Below are 16,867 nucleotides of genomic sequence, written 5' to 3' on the forward strand. Positions count from 1 at the left end.
GAGAAAGTATCTTTGTTCTCCTTTCAGCAAACCCCTGTGAGCTCCACTGTCGCCCAATAGATGGCCATTTTTCAGAGAAGATGCTTGATGCAGTCACTGATGGTACTCCTTGCTTTGAAGGAAGGCACAGCAGAGATATCTGTATTAATGGCATGTGTAAGGTATTGGGTATGTTTGCATGTTTCTTTCTCTACAATTTTATTTCATAACATTATGGGAAAATGTTTAACAGAAGTTTTTTGAGGGTCAAGCTCAGTTACTCCATTTCATCACATTTTTAAAGGTCATGGAAACAAGTTAATAGAAACAGCTTTTCTAAGTAGACAGAAGAGTAATTTCTATCCCTTTTAATAAATCCATTAGACTAAGTGCTAATTACTTTGGTACCTTTGAACTCTTCTCCTCCTCTTCCATTACTTTAAAGTATCTGTTTAAGAAATTCTGTGTCTTTTTGATAAAATGTTTTCACAAAGGGTTATAGCTTTGGGGTTGTAATTGCTGTCACCACTTTTTTGTGTTTTTATTATGAAAATACTGTTTAACATTACACATTATGTAGTTCTGAACTGACTTGTAATAGGATCAGACATTTGCACTTGAAGACAGTAAAAATTAATTTGGTTTAAAACGGTAAATAATGCTGTACAATGGGCAAACACAGAGTACATGATTCGATAATGTTCTGTTTATTGAAGAGTAAGTATAAGGTTCTCTGCCTATTCTGTATGTTGATAGTAGGTTTCCAGCATATTGTGTTTGTTCGCAGCATTTGAAGGTGTGTTGCCTAAACACTGTAATACCCACAGTCACAGCATTGCTTTTAGTGAATTTCTCATAAATACTTTACTTGCAGTACTTTACTTGTAAAAGACATGTTACAGCTACAGTTTATTTCTTAAAACTGGGCATTTGCGTCCTGTATCTCCTTGAAGTCTGGTAGTCTTTTTGTTTTTAATGTCTTTGGAAACAAAAGCAGGACTTGGTGTCATGTAGAAACTGTATTAGCTTACTGTAGGGAGCCTGGGATTGTATATATAAAAATGCAGGGAGAAGGAACTTCAAGAAGTCATCTGTTCATCCCTTTACAGAACCTTATTCCTTTTTTGTAATTTTTCACATTCTTTTCTTAAGACTTACAGTGATGGAAACTCAACATTTGTAATAGGTGATTGGTATATCCTCTTTGGAGACTTTGTGTTTTAGTACAATGCTAGCACCTCACAGAACAGCAACAAAAGATTTGTTTTAAGCTTTACCTGCATGACATGCATTTGTGAAAGAGGCTTACTGAGGTCCTGCTCAGACTTACAGTGAAGAGAGGGAGACTGAGACCTAAGATGGGCCTTGTAGCTGTGGTGATGAAAGACACCTCGCCATGAACAGTTCAAGCCAGCTGGAAACGAATCTTTAGTATATTGAAGTGTGTAGTAGATGTTGCATACCACATCAGTGCTTTTGGCCTTCCTTCAGAAGAGGCCAAGTGCTGAACTCGGAAGGTTGTCTTTGTGATGTTATGCTTTCATTTTCTTATTTCCAGACCAAATGAACTGGAGTTACTCTCGTTAATTTGAGCTTCCAATGCTTTCTGTATTGAACTTTGCCTGTGACAGTTCAAGTTTATACCTATTTTAGAAATGGCAAAACTTAATTCCTCAGAAGTGATAGATCAGAGTTGAAAGATAATTCTAATTACAGTTTGTAGATACTAGATATACTGTAGCATAAATAGTCCTGGGGTCTCAATGCCTTTTAAAAAGATTTCCTCCCAGGTACTGATGCTACCATAAATACAGTTTTGTCAGTACTTCACATGTTGACTACTGCTTCACATCTTCTAAGAAACAGATTTAGTTGGAGTCAGAATGACCAATTTGGTCAGAGTGACCAATTTAATCATGCAACTGCCATAAATGAGAGCAAGTGATGAATAGGCAACCCAGATAGCTCACATTTCTGAAAGACTGTTTTTATCTGAAAAAGGTACCCAACATAGCACTTGAGGAGAATCTTTTTCAAGCATCTCCATATAATTCACTAATATTTTAGTTCAGCTAGGTAAACACAATACATACATTACAGGCCATGGTGAATAAATCTGGAAATGCATTTAACATAATTAGTCTTGTAGATCATTCTTGTACTTTAATAGCAATGTGTTGCTAACAGTGTGAAAAAGAAGTTCGCAGACATTAATGGTAGTCTCTATTAAAGCGTTGTTCTGGTTTTCAGCACTCTGTATCACAAAAGCACTTCATGTTTGTTCTGACTACTAAAATAACACTTCACTTATATCTGAAATTGAGTATAGAATTAAAATTGAGAGATGTTGTACATTAGAACCACTGTTCATATCACTCACATCTGTTTGGTGTGCAGAGTAGCTCTTGTTTAACAACCAAGTTCAGAGCTTTCCTAGTGAATATGTCAAAACAAAGATAGGTCGACTCAGGTTCAATTAAGAATTTAATCTCCTAACTTCAGCTGATTTCAGTCTGGTTTTCCAGTTTTCCATAGTTTTGTTCAGAACAACCAGAGAAACTGGTCTTACCTAAGTGGCTCTATGTGGGTTTTAGCTCCCTTGGTGCTTTCCTAGCCACCCTGGCAAAACCATAATGTACATCTTCAAGTGGGAAGTAAGAACAGACACTAGTGCTGAATCACTTGGCTCGTTGCAATTTATCCAATACATGGCTCCTAAGTTTTTGGAAGTGCTGTCTTTGCCTCAGTGCAGAAGGAAGTCTTACCAGTGAGGTGTTGGCCTGGTGTTCCTTTAGAACTTGCCTTATCAGTTCAAAGAGAAACTAGAATTGTTAATTCGTTTGGGGACCTTGCATATAAAATAGCTGAGTCCTCTCTCTGCTTTATGCTTTACACAGGAGTTCCCTAAACACGTGTAATACCATCAGATCACTCAGTGCTGGAACCAGTGACTGCAAAGGGTGATCTCAAAGCTGCAGTTGCAAACATGGGCTTTTTCGAGGTATTGCTAATAAGGGGATGAGATATGCAGTCCTCTCTGCACTTAGCCTGGCCTTCCTTCAGATATATTATTAGACCCACTCCTGTCATCATGTCTGACTTACAAACAGCTCAGATTGGGGAGAGTCAACAAGATTTGTCAGTAATTTTATCTAAAACCATCAAGATACATCACAACTGGATTTCTATTTAACCATATTCCTCCACACACATCATTTGGGTGTAACTTTTCTTTTTATTTAGAAGATCTTAAAAGCACATATCCTATCTTCCTGTGTTTGAAATAATACACCATAAGTTGACTCTAGTTCTCACTAGAGCAGTCAGTTACTCCCCTGGTATTAATAAGCAAAGATACAGCCGCAAGAGTATGTTTGTTGAGCAGTGATACATGCAAGACTGAGGAGTGTGGTTAAATACAAGCCATGTTATCATCTGAAAGTGAAGGCTTAAGTGGTGTATGTGCTGGGGGTGGAGGACCTGGCATCTGTGCTTTTTCTAACAGGCATGCATTTCCTGATCAGAATTTTAATAGGCTTAAATGACCTTCAGTCATGCAAATCTGTGAGCTGTTTTTGTGGCAATCCACAATTGTTATGTTGAGAGGCTAAGGTTGCATTGGAGAATTACACAGCTGTGTAGTACCAGGGAGGAAAGTGGTTTTTTCTCATGCTAAAAAGCAGATTACTCATCTGCTTTTGTAGTAGCTACACTACCACTCACTATGGTTCATTCTCCTCCTCCCACTGCTAGCCCAACTGAACACTGATTCAGCCCCATCCTGACAAATTATAAGAGAAATAGGCACGTCGAGACACATTTCTCCCTATTCAAGGCAATGTCATGGCCAACATGACATGAACGTTTCTTTATTTGGAGAGCAGTGGGGGAGATGAGCAGAAGGAAGAACTTAAAAGCACAATGTAACATCCATGTAACTTTGATATTCAGGCAGTACATCTAAGAACTTTTTGTATCTGCCTCCCAGTGCCCATCTGACACAAAAGTCTCTCCTGGAAGTGGCAAAAGGGTAATGTCTCTGGCTGTTTTCCCTTGAGTCACTGAGCAGCAGGAAATTGTTTCTCCTTCCTGTATGCAGCCAGGCAATTCAAGTCATTATTTCTGTCTCCAGGCTGTGTGGTGGGACCAGTAATAAAGATAGTCTCAGATGCCTCAAGAAGGCTCTTGGTGAAGAGCGCAGTGGCAAAGGGTGTTATGGGATGACGCTAATTTGCAGTGCACATGCTATTGCACACTGTGGCTGTTGTAGCACAGTGTGTTTCACTGGCAGAGTGTGCACAAGGATATATGTTTGCAAAAGAATCAGAGCCTAATTGCTGCTAATGTTTTTCTTGTTTTAATAACCTACATTTAGTCTCCAGATCCTTCTTAACAGGCAATTTGGCAGAAAGTTGAGGCACATTATTTAAGGCAGTTTTAGAAAATATAGCTATCTAAAAGAATCAGAAGAATGAGGAAAGCAAGTAAAATGGAAGAGGAAGCATATAGAAATTAATCTAATGAATGACAAAAATAATGTGATAGTCACTGGAGCGGGAAAGTAAAATATACCCTGGAAATGGAAGTTATTGTAAATGTATTTGGAATGAATGCTGGAACTGTTTACTGTGACGCATGAGAATGTACACTTCGCGATGGTCATTAATGGCCTCGCAAGATGATGACCTGTTGCCAGATATCAAGGCCATTGCATCACCAGCAGCACCCCAGAGCTAGAGAATAAGATGAAGGCTCTGTTTACTGTGATACAGTAAATTGGCTGCCCTGCCTGCAGTGCCTCATTCTTGGCGATCCCTGTACCACACCGTGCCACGTGTACAGGTAGGACTGTGATGTCTGATGATATACAAACTATGTTTCACATATCAGAGGAAAAACAAAATGCTTCTATGGTTATAACTGGAAGTGTTAAAGGGAGTCCCTTCTTGTCATAGTAATGTCATATTTTGATCCCATGTTGCTGGGGGAGATGTCTGATGAAGTGGGAAATGTTCTGACTGAGCTGATACAGAGTACAACTCATACAGAGACTCCACAAGGAGGCAGAAAAGCAATGATCCTGTGGTGCTGCAGTAGTTTGGAACTGATTTGTTCAGTGTTTGAGGATTTAACGCTACGCAGTACTCACAAGGGAAACATGGTCAGTGATACTAATTTCAAAATGTTGAATTGATAGCTTGAACTAGTTAAGTTATTTCTGGGTGTAACCACTCAATCATGAACAGTAAATAAAGATGAACAGAAACCTTTTGAAGAATTAATTTGGCAAAAATCATGCAATTTGAAGACATCTCTTTAAAAAAAAAAAAAGTTCAAAAGAGAAGCTCCAAAACACCCGTTAATAATATTTCATAATAGCAAAACACAAAGTGGAAAGGTTCCATTTCCAAATTTTCCTTTTCATAGTTTTTAAAAATATTTTTTTTATTGTAGGATCTAAAAAGTCAAAATTGCAATGACAAATTTCTGTCAGCCTGAAACATTTTCTCCCCAGCTTTCTGTTTAATAATGAATACATGCATAGAATAGAAAATAGACTTCAACTTGGAGAAGAACCTAGAGGGGCTGCTCTGGTTTAATAATAAACCTGGCAACAATTACTTTACTAAGTGTTTGTAGATGATTAACAAATGTACTACAGAATGCCTACTTTAAGAAAATAGCTACAGACCTACCTCTTTAAATTCTTAGGAAGTGTTAAATATAAGCTGCAGTGCATCCTTTGCTAACAGTGGAGAGTCAGGTCTGAACTCTTGGCAAGATAAAGAATCATCCTACACTTACCGCAGGCATCTGTGTACTTTGAATACATTATTAAATACATCCTTGATCGAATAGCTATGTGCTTGGAGCCAAAAATCTAGTCACGAACCTTCTGAGCAAGTGCTTATCTCTGTGACATTCTATACTGCTCATAAATGTGGTCCTTTGGGCTGAGATATGTCTGTGTGAAAAGCCTTACAAAACTTACCCTTTTTTGAAAGTAGCCTTCTCTGAAATAAGAGAGGAGCTGAGGCTGCTGCAGAACCTTCTGGCATTGCCATTGTTTTTCAGGTATCAAAAGTGCTGACATTAAGACATGAGTCTTATTTGAACCCTCTGTAAAAACAGGGTTTAACGTAGTCTATGACTTAAGGCCTTTCCTTGCTTCCATTTTTGCAGCTTCTCTAGCTGTTCACTGGCACACAGAGGAAAAGTTTGGTGTTTCTTGAGCTGAATATGACAGAAAAATATTAGAGAATGAAGGAGTCTTTATACTTAGATTAGTATAATAGATGAATTTTCCTATCAGAAGCTTACAGAGGACTTCAGTTACCACTGTGCTGAAAGTAAAGTAAGATCAGAATCAAAAGAAGGTATTTCCAGATTTTCATACATCAATAGAGTGTTAGAGAAGTTGGCAGATTTTGCACCTGAAAGCTTATTTTGAGAAAAATCAGCTGAGAAGAACTTTACATACCACCAGACTTACAGCTATTCGTGTAAATCACAGACCTCCAGATGTCTTGGGTACTGTTAACAACCATTAAGTGCTGGACATTAGGTTGTGTTCTGCAACCTTGCTAGGTTTTAGAGAGGCAAAAAACATCCCAAAACTAAATTAAGACTTTGTTGATGTTTAAAGGAACTAGTGCATGGAATTTTTTTGGTTTTGCAAGGAGGAAATTTTGTCCTGACCCAAATATTTTTTTCACTCACTTTCTCCCTGTGGCAAGCTTGAACTGAAAAATCAGTCTTTACTGGAACTTTTTCTTTGACCCATTTCCCTGTGTGGGCACGCTGGAGAAGAAGCTGTCATGGGTGTAAAACTTGGTGCCTGCTGAAGAGAGAGCTTGTTTGCAGTAGCCGTCCTGCACTGTCTGACTGAGATTTCAGCTCTGTTACTGGGTTGTATTCCTGAAAATCCATGGTTGTTTCCATGTCATAAGCCAGTGAGCACAAATCCTGGATGTATTGGCCTGTCCTAGGTGTTGAGGCCATTTGGGTGGCACATTTCCATCTCAGATAACTCTCTGATTGCTACTGTGTGTTTCATTACATGGTAGTGGTTTGGGGTTTTTTTTTTAACCTTCATATTAATACACAAGTTTGAACTACATATAACTATCTTTATTCTTAGTTTGTTTATACAGGATATATACTCTTCCAAAATTTATCCTCTCCCTTCTTGGAAGAGCAAAGTACACTGAGGGCAGTGATAAGGGATTTTGAGTATTTCATTGAGTATTTGACCACATTTATTCTGATACTGTTTTTCTTTCTAGACTGTTGGCTGTGATTATGAGATAAACTCCAACGCAACTGAAGACCAATGTGGAGTTTGCCTGGGAGACGGCTCTGCTTGTCGTACAGTGAAGATGATGTTTAATCAAAGTGAAGGATTTGGTAAAATGAGTTCTTTTTTTGAACTCTTCAGTTGGTGAAGTCATTTCTCTACATGAAAAGGCTTAAGCCCTTCTCATTGCTAACTGAGTGATCAATCTGCATAGGAAATTGTAAATGGATGTTTCACAGTGAATCATGCTTGTCCCAGAAAAGGTCTGTGGTCTGTGCTTTTAAAGTTCACCTTATCTAATAAAAATTATGTCAGAGACAAACAGACTCTATGCAAGTTATGCAGATAATAATAAACCACAAAATAGCAAGTGCATTTACAAAAGTAATGTTATTTACTACCTTGGAAAATCAGGACCAAATCTCTGGATAGGTAAAGCCCCAAGAAAATGCTGGTGTGAGTGGTTTGGGAATTCATTTCTAAGTGTAATGAGAGTGATACCATTCGCTTTGGTGACCACATCTTCCTCATGCAGAACTTTGCACTTCTGGTTGCTCTGAAATTTTCTGTAGGTTGCTTCAGGCTTGGAAGGAGAGAACAGTAACTCCCTGCAGGGTTAAGGTGGTCTGAATCAGCACCTGGAGGACTGAGTCTGTCTTCACTGATTGCAGTGAGACATTCAGGCTTTAAGTTGCCTCACATGGGATGAATGGTAGCCAAAGTATCTAGAAGAGTAAGTAGGAGACTAAAACTGGGTGAGAGCCATGACAGTGAGTTGGAGATGTAAGAGACAGCCAGGATGAACAGCTTTGAATGGAAAACCAGCACAGGAGGGTGAGAGGTAAGAATACGGGGCAGTGGACATTGTGCTTAGAGCAGGGTCTGTACCTGAAGAGTGAGGCTGGTGCAGACGTGAGAAGTCTCAAGAGCAGTAGTAATCAATATCATGATAGTGAGGAGGGAAAAACAAGTGGTTTTGGCCAGCTTTTGGGTTTTATTGGTTTATTTTTGTAAAGTAATTGTGATTTGCACAAGTATTATTTTTGCTAATGATTTAGAGTTGGTTTGATAAGATTTTCCAAAGTCTGGGGGAAAGCACTTATAATATTTCAGGTTTTTATCTTGGATTTGCTTCCCTCCCCTCCATATCTCACAGGTGAACTGTGAAGATGCCTCCAGCCATGCAGCAGTGCAGATTCTATATGTATAGGAGACATACAAAGGAAAATCTAGGGCTCCCTTTCCTCCAATACTACAGTAATCTTCCATCCTCTGATCTTTTGCTTCTGCTGCTCTAAAATTCACTCCTCTTTTGACTGTGTGGGTTTCCCAAAGCTGCAAATGATGTTAAGTTTATTTTGAAATAACAGTTTTACTAAAAAAGTTCCCTACTGTAACACATGTGAGAATAAGTGCCTCTTATTTTATTTAAATTCATTTTGTGTTTTATCTTCACCTAAGATTCAGTAAGCCTCACTGACAGATACTGCTAAGGGATATTGAGCGTTAAGTAAAATTATTTCATTGCTTTCCTTGAAATCACTAAACAATGAATTAATTCTGCAGATTCTTTCCCTTCTGCAGATGTTGACTCAGTTGCAGAAAATATAAAGCATCAGGAAAGGTAGAATTTGTTGGGCTTTTCAGCCTTTAAGACAATGTATGGATCTCACTGATGTGCATAGGTGTTAAACTGAGAACAAGAAAATGGTTTTGTTCACAATATCTGGCTTCTTTTTGTGTTAGACACACACTGTGATTTTCTGTCTTGCAGTACAGATTTATGGCAGAGTGACTACTGAACAGTTCATGTAGTCTTCAGGCTACTTCAGTCAACGAAGTCTTCAGGCTCATAAATTCAGTATAAGTAACAAAGCTGGACTAAAGCATGCTGCCAGTCACTGACAAGGAAGATTTGAGGAGTTTTTTCTATGTTTAATGGCACAGAGAAGTACAAAATCAAAGCTAATCTATTTTGACATAAAGCTTTCTTCAGAATCTAAGTCCAGCAGGGCCTATCTTGGGTCTGGTGCTGCAGCAGTATGTATTGTGCCTGCAGTTTGACTAAGTTGCCAGGTCAGACCATTGAAATCATAGGAAAGAGTTTCAAGTATTTCATTACAGAGCAGGGTGATCAGTTTTACCTGCAGTCTTACCTTTTCATGTTCAGATAGAAAAGTTTTAAATTTGTATTATTAATTGGATTTTTTTTTAAATTATTTGCCTTTCCTGTGGATGCAAAATGGGAATAGTAGTCCAGGTGCACCCAACACAGATGCAAGAATGACAGCTTCATCTGTGTAATGGATTCCATTGGAGTTTCTTGATGGAAAACACATCAGAGGTCTGATACACAGAGGTGCTCTCAGCTGTTGACACTAGTATTAGCAAGTGCTTGATCTGCACTTTGTTTTCAGGAGTTTCATTTGGAAATCATTTCAGTTGCTTCAGCTGAACTTTTACAGCAGAAAGGTTGCAACATGAGCAGGGCATTGAAAAGCAAGGTCTAGGCCTGGGCAAAGAAGTTACAAGCTCTCCTGTTGTTAAGCTAGAAGTCTTCTTTTATTTTAAGGTAGAGTATTTAAAAGGGGAAATCCCTGTTTTTATCCATGTTGTTGTGATGGCTGTAAAGGAGTATTATTGTGTGCAGCAGAACATTTGCAATGTGTGACAGCTCATTTGGAAGGAGAATAAATTGCACTGCTGAATGCAGAGAAGTGTTGGGTAAAAGAAAGACTGAGGCACAAGGAACAGAGGTTTGGAACTGTGGGAAGTGAGTGGAGAGTGGAGTAAATGGATAACAAAAGTGGGGAATGAGGTTGTGGGGATCAGACAGAGGGATCTGCCTGGGAAGTGGTGGAATCACAGAATCACAGAATCGCTCGGTTGGAAAAGTCCTCTGAGATCATCATGTCCAACTGTTCCTGTCTACCCCCTAAACCATATCCGTAAGTACCTCGTCTACCCGCTCTTTAAATACATCCAGGGATGGTGACTCCACCACCTCCCTGGGCAGCCTGTTCCAGCCTCTGACAACCCTCTCAGTATTGACCCTCATGGAGTATTGATGATCAGCTTGGGTGGGACTGAATCAACACATGCCATGGTCTCCTTGCTACCCATGTTTCCTTTTCACACAGTCAAAGTGCAGACAGATCTGGTATGTGCCTGAACCTGACCTCAAGGCCTCAAGATGGAGTCTGGACATAGCCATGATACAAATGCAGATCTGAGAGCCTGGAAGGTCTCCTTAATCCTTGCTCAGGAGACTGTCTCTGGACTACAGGTTTTTTCCCATTACCATTACTCACTGCAGTGCTCCCCCTGTTCCATGGCAAGGCTGTATGCAATCATACCTTGACTTGCAAACCCAATATGCCACCAGGGGCCTGTGCTGTTTTCCACATAGTATTCCTGTGGTAGTGCCTAGAGCCTGGCGCAGAGGAGAGTCATGTGTCAGGAACGTGCATTTTTGAGAGTTTCTCACAGATATGACAAACTGGAGAGTGGGGTGTGAGCTATTGTGGTAAGGAGAAACAGGTAGATCTCATAATCATCTGAGCTGGAATACTGTGCTAATGACCTCAGTGAAACTACTTCTTACTTACAGCAACGGGAAAATAGAAACAAGCTCTTCAGTCCTGGTAGAACTGTGCCTACAACAGGGGTTACATGAATTTATTCATGTTATACTCTCATCTATGTTTAGGAGAATATAGATTTCATTTTAATTAAAAAGGGAAAGATTAATAGCATCTGCGAGTTGCCACTTCACAGGTGTGTGAGAGCACCCATAATATGAATGCTCCAGGATTTAATGAACACAGCATGTAGGCAAGGCAGCTGATATTTTGACTGTTATTGAATCTCGGATCTCTAGTTCCTTATCAGATGAAACCATATAACCAGGAACAATTATATAAACACCAACCACATCATTTTTAAACAAAATTTATTATGTTGAGTGACAAACTCAAAAGCTCGCTGCTGATTAGCTTTGCTTTCAAAAGCAGATAACATTCATGGGGAATTAGTGTGAGGTTCTGGGAAATCAGGAGGTAATTTAGCTATTCAAAAAAAGGAGGGCCAGGGGAAAGGTAATATGATACATTGCCCAAGTGGTAACATCTATTACCAGACAGTTGCCAGACGTTTAAAATCAGTTTTATGAACAACAGCAGATGATACAGACAAATAATTATTCAAAAACTTGAGAGGATAGAGATTTCTATGTTACAACAGAAAGAATATTGTGTTTTATTACTTTCATACTTTACATTTTGAAGAAATCTTACTCTAATTACATCTGGAAAAAAAACTACTGGAAAAGGACACCAAGGTTTCAAAGCCAAGCTCTCAAAACGTGACACAATTAAGATTTTCCATGCTGTGTTAATTTGGCCCACTTGTGAGTATGCCTTCTAATCAAGTCTTTAGTTACACGGTCACACACTGTGTTCGTAACACATCTCTTCTACACTGAATGAATAGGACATTTGGGAGAATCATTAGACGTTGGTTACTGACAATAGACCTACACTGCTGGTTTCCTTTAATGGAAGTTATTCAGTATTCCTCCAGATTTTGTTATTCCTTTCACTTATGAAAAACTGAAAAGATTGAATTTCCACAAGTCTAGGAAACTTGCAAAAACTGGAAAACTCTCCCTGCTGAATGTTATTCACGGGGGTCATGGTTTAACCCCAGCTAGCAACTGAGCACCACACAGCTGCTCAATAACTCCCGCCTGGTGAGATGGGGGAGAGAATCGGAAGGGCAGAAGTGAGAAAGCTCATGGGTATAGATAAAGACAGTTTAACAGGTAAAGCAAAAGCTGTGCAAGCAAGCAAATAAAAATAAGGAATTCATTCACTGCTTCCCATTGACAGGCAGATGTTGAGCCATCTCCAGGAAAGCAGGGGTCCATTGTGCCTAGTAGTTATTTGGGAAGATGAACATCATCACTTGGAATGTCCTCCCCTTCCTCTTCCCCCTCCTTTATATGCTGAGCATGATCCCATGTAGTATGAAATATCCCTTTGGTCAGTTGGGTTCAGCTGTCCCAGCTGTGTCCCCTCCCAGCTACTTGTGGACTCTCAGCTTCCTCATTTTGGAGGTGGTGTGAGGAACCAGAAAAGGACTTGCTGTGTAAGCACCGCTTAGCAATGACAAAAACATCTCTGAGTTATCGACACTGTTTTCAGCAGAAATCCAAAACATAACCCCATACTAACTACTATGAAGAAGATTAACTCTCTCCCAGCCAAAACCAGCACAACAGGAAAAAGATATGGCATTTATTTTAGAAGGGCCTGAAGTAATCAGATGCCTTTTTTGTACCATGAGAAACATAAGACATTAGAACCAATTCTTACCACCCCAAGAGAAAGCTGTTAAGAAAATTAAAGACTTTGGGGCGCTTATTTATGACAATAGCTTGTTGTACAGCATGTAAGTACTTCTGGTAGGTGGAGATGATACTGAAGACCACTTAGTACGCCCAGTGCTTGACTATGCCCAGAGCTCATGTGGATGAGTAATCAAAAGTGATAAGCAAATTTCATAAGAAAGTGGAGTGGGATGTGAATCTCAGAATTTAATTCATGACCTCAGCAGTGTGTGAACTGAGGAACCACACGGATTCCAGTCTTGAAATAAACCTGCAGAAACTGCAGCTCACGCTCCCAGGACACCTGCTTGTAGAGCTGTCATCTACTCAATTTCTGAAGCCCAGTCAGGAGCAATAGCAAGAAAGCTATCTGAGTTTGTGTTCAAATTTTTATGTAAACTTTCTATTTTTACAGTTTTTATTCAGTAGCAATGGCAGTTCCATGTAAGGTAAGAAGCATGGAGCTTGATGTCATATGTTGCCTGTGGTACAAACAGAATTCTGTAATAGCTGCTCCGGGTTCCTTCTTAACACACATACCAAAAATATCTTTTTACAGATAACTTTATACATGAAGAGCTGTTGAACTTCTTTATGAACATAAGTAGTTCATAAAATCTGTTTAGCTGATCATAGTAACTTGAGGCATTTGAATGACATTCAGTTTTGTGTAGCAAGGCTATCTATGGGAAACAGCTGTGGTGACTTAAGAAAAGGTAAATTGAATTATGTACCTACATGTAGACTGGTGACAAGTGATAACTTTCCTTGCATATTGGGAAGACCTTTCCCACAGCAGGCTGTTAACTTGCTGGGAATCCCTGGCATTTCTCTAGAGTGCTGTCGTTGCAGTATGCCAGAGCCCTTGGGTGTGGTTATGGAGATGCTGATGCTCATCTGTGGAGTAGATTTCTCCTGGTGCAGCTCAGAAAAGCATCCATATCCTTTCTAAATGCCACAATACAATATTTGTATTCCCCAACTGATGCTGGAATACCTAGTTTGGAAAGCTGCACTATTAACTGTCTGAAATACAAGCTCTATGATAGCACATTTATAGAAATTTTCAAGCAAAGCTGGTATTTTAATAATCTTATGCATAAGTAAAATGCAATTACATGTTTGTTGTTCATCTACGTGAACTTTCTTGTTTGTTAGGATACGTTGATATTGGGCTGATTCCGAAAGGTGCAAGAGGAATCAAAGTCATGGAAGTTGCAGAAGCAGGAAATTTCCTTGCTGTGCGAAGCAAAGACCCAGAAAAATATTACCTGAATGGAGGCTTTATCATCCAGTGGAATGGTGAATACAAAGTGGCAGGAACAGTATTTCAGTATGACAGAACAGGGGATCTAGAAAATCTGACTGCTCCAGGACCCACCAATGAATCAATATGGATTCAGGTAAATAGGAGATGCCTAGCAGAACCTGCTGGGTTTGGATGGCAGCAGAATGTGCTGGCACTCTGAAACTGAGGCTGGAAAAATACATGTATTTGTATGTAAGCCACTGTAGCATGCTGTCTTGCAAAGAGCAGTTGAGCTCTTTTGGAGAGAAACAAACAAGCTGCTTGAGAGGGTTGTTCATCCTGCCTCAAAATAGTTGTCCAGTGTTACAGTCCGATGATTATCAAAGTCTGGTATAATCCAGTGCTGCCACTATGACAGGGATCCGTCCACCTGTGGTTGGTCAGTCCTTTGCCTAAACTTCCCTGTCCCTTGTGCTAGCTTAGACCAACACATGGCTGTGATGTGAACTAGACCCAAATGAAAAGTAACTTTATCACAAAAAAAGAGCTGATGTCAAGCTGTGAAGAGTGAGAGCTAGGGAAGGCTGATAGCAGTGACAGCTTAAGTTGAACAAGAAAATACAGCATTAGATAGATGGATTAATAGCTTATGGTAAGTGAAATGGATCCATTTAGCATCCACTGAAGTTGCTCCCGTTTGTTTCTTTTATAGGTTCTAACTTAAACATAATCAGCTTCTGTTAATCCTGCAAAAATACTTTTAAGCTGCCCCTTTGTTCTCTGAATGTATCTTTCCTGTCTTGTTTCCCTGTGTATCCACCATGATATTAAAAGAAGTATTAGGAGCCACTTTCACATTTTGAATGTCTGGTGAGAAGGCACATCTAATGGGTGCACAACCTTCACTGTCAGAAACAAGGTCAAGGTAACAAATAGGAGGAAGAGTAGAAGTTCATTGCTGAAGGCTTTTATCCCTTGATGGTATTTTTTTTTTCTCCCTCTCATCAGCCAAACAGTAAATTTCTTGAGTAGCTCTTCTCAATTGAAATTTTCCTTCTTAATCCAGAAACGCTGAAAAATAATATTAAAGCAGTTCTCTGAATAAAGACTGCAATTTTCTGATGTACTGGTTGTTTTGTAACAGCTATTTCGTATGGGTAGGGACATTATAATTTATAATGGTGATAGACAGTAGCTCTTAATCAGCAGTATATTTGACAGTGCCTTGGATGGGCTTAGTATTATCTGTTCTTACAATCAATAGGATACCAGTTGTGCTGTCCCACTTACTTCCAGCTGTGCTTGCAAAAGTGCATGGCGAACAGCTGTGTTCAGAAAGATACACATGTGCACTACTGTCAGTGCAAAAGTGAAAGTTTTGCTGGTCTACTTTGCTGAACTGGTAGTTGGCTCCAGAATGGGCTACTTTAAACCTTGCCAATTCTTCTGTTTTCACACTTTGAAAGCTTTGGGCCAGTAGATTATTAAAATCATAAGTACTTAAATAAATCACACTCTTTTTCCAGCTGCTTTTTCAAGAAACTAACCCTGGAATCAAGTATGAATATACTGTACGTAAAGAAGAAAGTCATGAGAATGAGATAGGAGAGCCAGAGTATTTCTGGCAGTATGGAGACTGGACAGCCTGCAGTGTTACCTGTGGAAGAGGTAATTCCTGACTTCCTTTTTCTGTTACTGTTTGTCTTCGTTACTGGCAAGTCTCATCTTTACTTCTACATTATCCAGACGGCGTTCTCAAAGAGATAAGGTTCTTTAATCTCCATTTGGTGGGAAGGCAGGTCACATGGATATAATAATGTATTTTGTTTTTAAAATAGAATGTTATTAAATCATTTAAGGGAAATAGGTTTCTGTAACACCTGCCCTGCAATTCCCAACCTCTGTGAACCAAAATGAAAAATTATTTTTCTTTTCCTCATAATTTGTTGTTAATATTATTCACAGTAACCCTGTTTCCCAGCAATGCTAATTTGTGACCTACTCTTGTTTCCCTGCTGAATCTTTCCAATATGTTAACAACAAAAAATATTCTTCATTTCTGTCCTGCCTTGATAAGCAATGATGCTTGTTGTGCATTTCTTATTAATTACTTATTTAAATCAGTCTTGAGAACTTGTATCTCTGCCCCTCTCAGTACAAGGGCTTGGCATCAGCTGAAGTTATACTGTAGTTCTGTGCAGCATGTTAAACCAGACAAGCAGAATGACAACCATGAGGTACAATCTAACAACACACTTAGAGGTTTGCCTTTGGTAACAGAAAACGTTGGCAGGAAAACTTTCTTTACAGTACTTAACAGTTCAATCACCTGACGTTAATGCTAGCAGTAAACCAAAGGTCATGATAAAAGGACTGAAAGTTTCTTTACAGAAGTAAAGAGTTTTAATCCATTATTTGTGGAAATAATTTTTAAAGTATAAGAAAAATGTTGTGTGTGAAAGGAAGTCTGCACTTGAGAGGAAGAGATTGCAGCTTTTCACTTGAATTGGTTCCTGAGTTTGACTGGACAGAGGAAAACCCTTGGAGATACGATAAGAAACTAGTTCTTAGACCGTCTGTGTGAAAACTGTTCAGAACAGTAGAGATCACTGTTACAGCCACAGGATAAAATAAGAAATAACCCTTTTCTCTTTCTAATACTAGGGTTTTGTTGGTGGTTTTTGATAATTATTCTTTAATATTTAATAATCTTTAATATTCTTTAATTATTCTTTGATAATTATTCTTTAACTACTTTCCAGAAGGAAAGAAAAAGACAAACAAATGTTGTAACAAATCCAGTTGGGAGTCTAGAAGCAGTGATGATTGCAGGAGTAATTATTTTAAAATCTTTTCTGTCAGGGAAGACACTGAAATAATGCATTTTAAGTGGTTCGAGCAAAGAGGATTGTATGACCTTAATTTTAGAAGATTAAAGGAAGACCATTGGAAG

The 16,867-nt window shown here is 39.0% G+C and overlaps 1 protein-coding gene across 1 annotated transcript in view; it reads left to right on the plus strand.

Annotated features, from left to right (window-relative positions):
• ADAMTS12 (ADAM metallopeptidase with thrombospondin type 1 motif, 12) overlaps nt 1-16,867 on the plus strand; it is a gene marked incomplete at its 3' end in the record, with an annotated part of 37,097 nt that overhangs the window by 1,490 nt on the left and 18,740 nt on the right. Inside the window, exons 2-5 of the mRNA XM_010188905.1 lie at nt 28-161; nt 7,266-7,386; nt 13,824-14,068; nt 15,441-15,582. Of these exons, the coding sequence (XP_010187207.1) occupies nt 28-161; nt 7,266-7,386; nt 13,824-14,068; nt 15,441-15,582 (642 nt within the window). The remainder of the gene's footprint in view (nt 1-27; nt 162-7,265; nt 7,387-13,823; nt 14,069-15,440; nt 15,583-16,867) is intronic.

This window comes from Mesitornis unicolor, unplaced genomic scaffold, assembly GCF_000695765.1.
Source record: "Mesitornis unicolor isolate BGI_N332 unplaced genomic scaffold, ASM69576v1 scaffold37597, whole genome shotgun sequence".
Lineage (NCBI taxonomy): Eukaryota > Metazoa > Chordata > Aves > Mesitornithiformes > Mesitornithidae > Mesitornis > Mesitornis unicolor.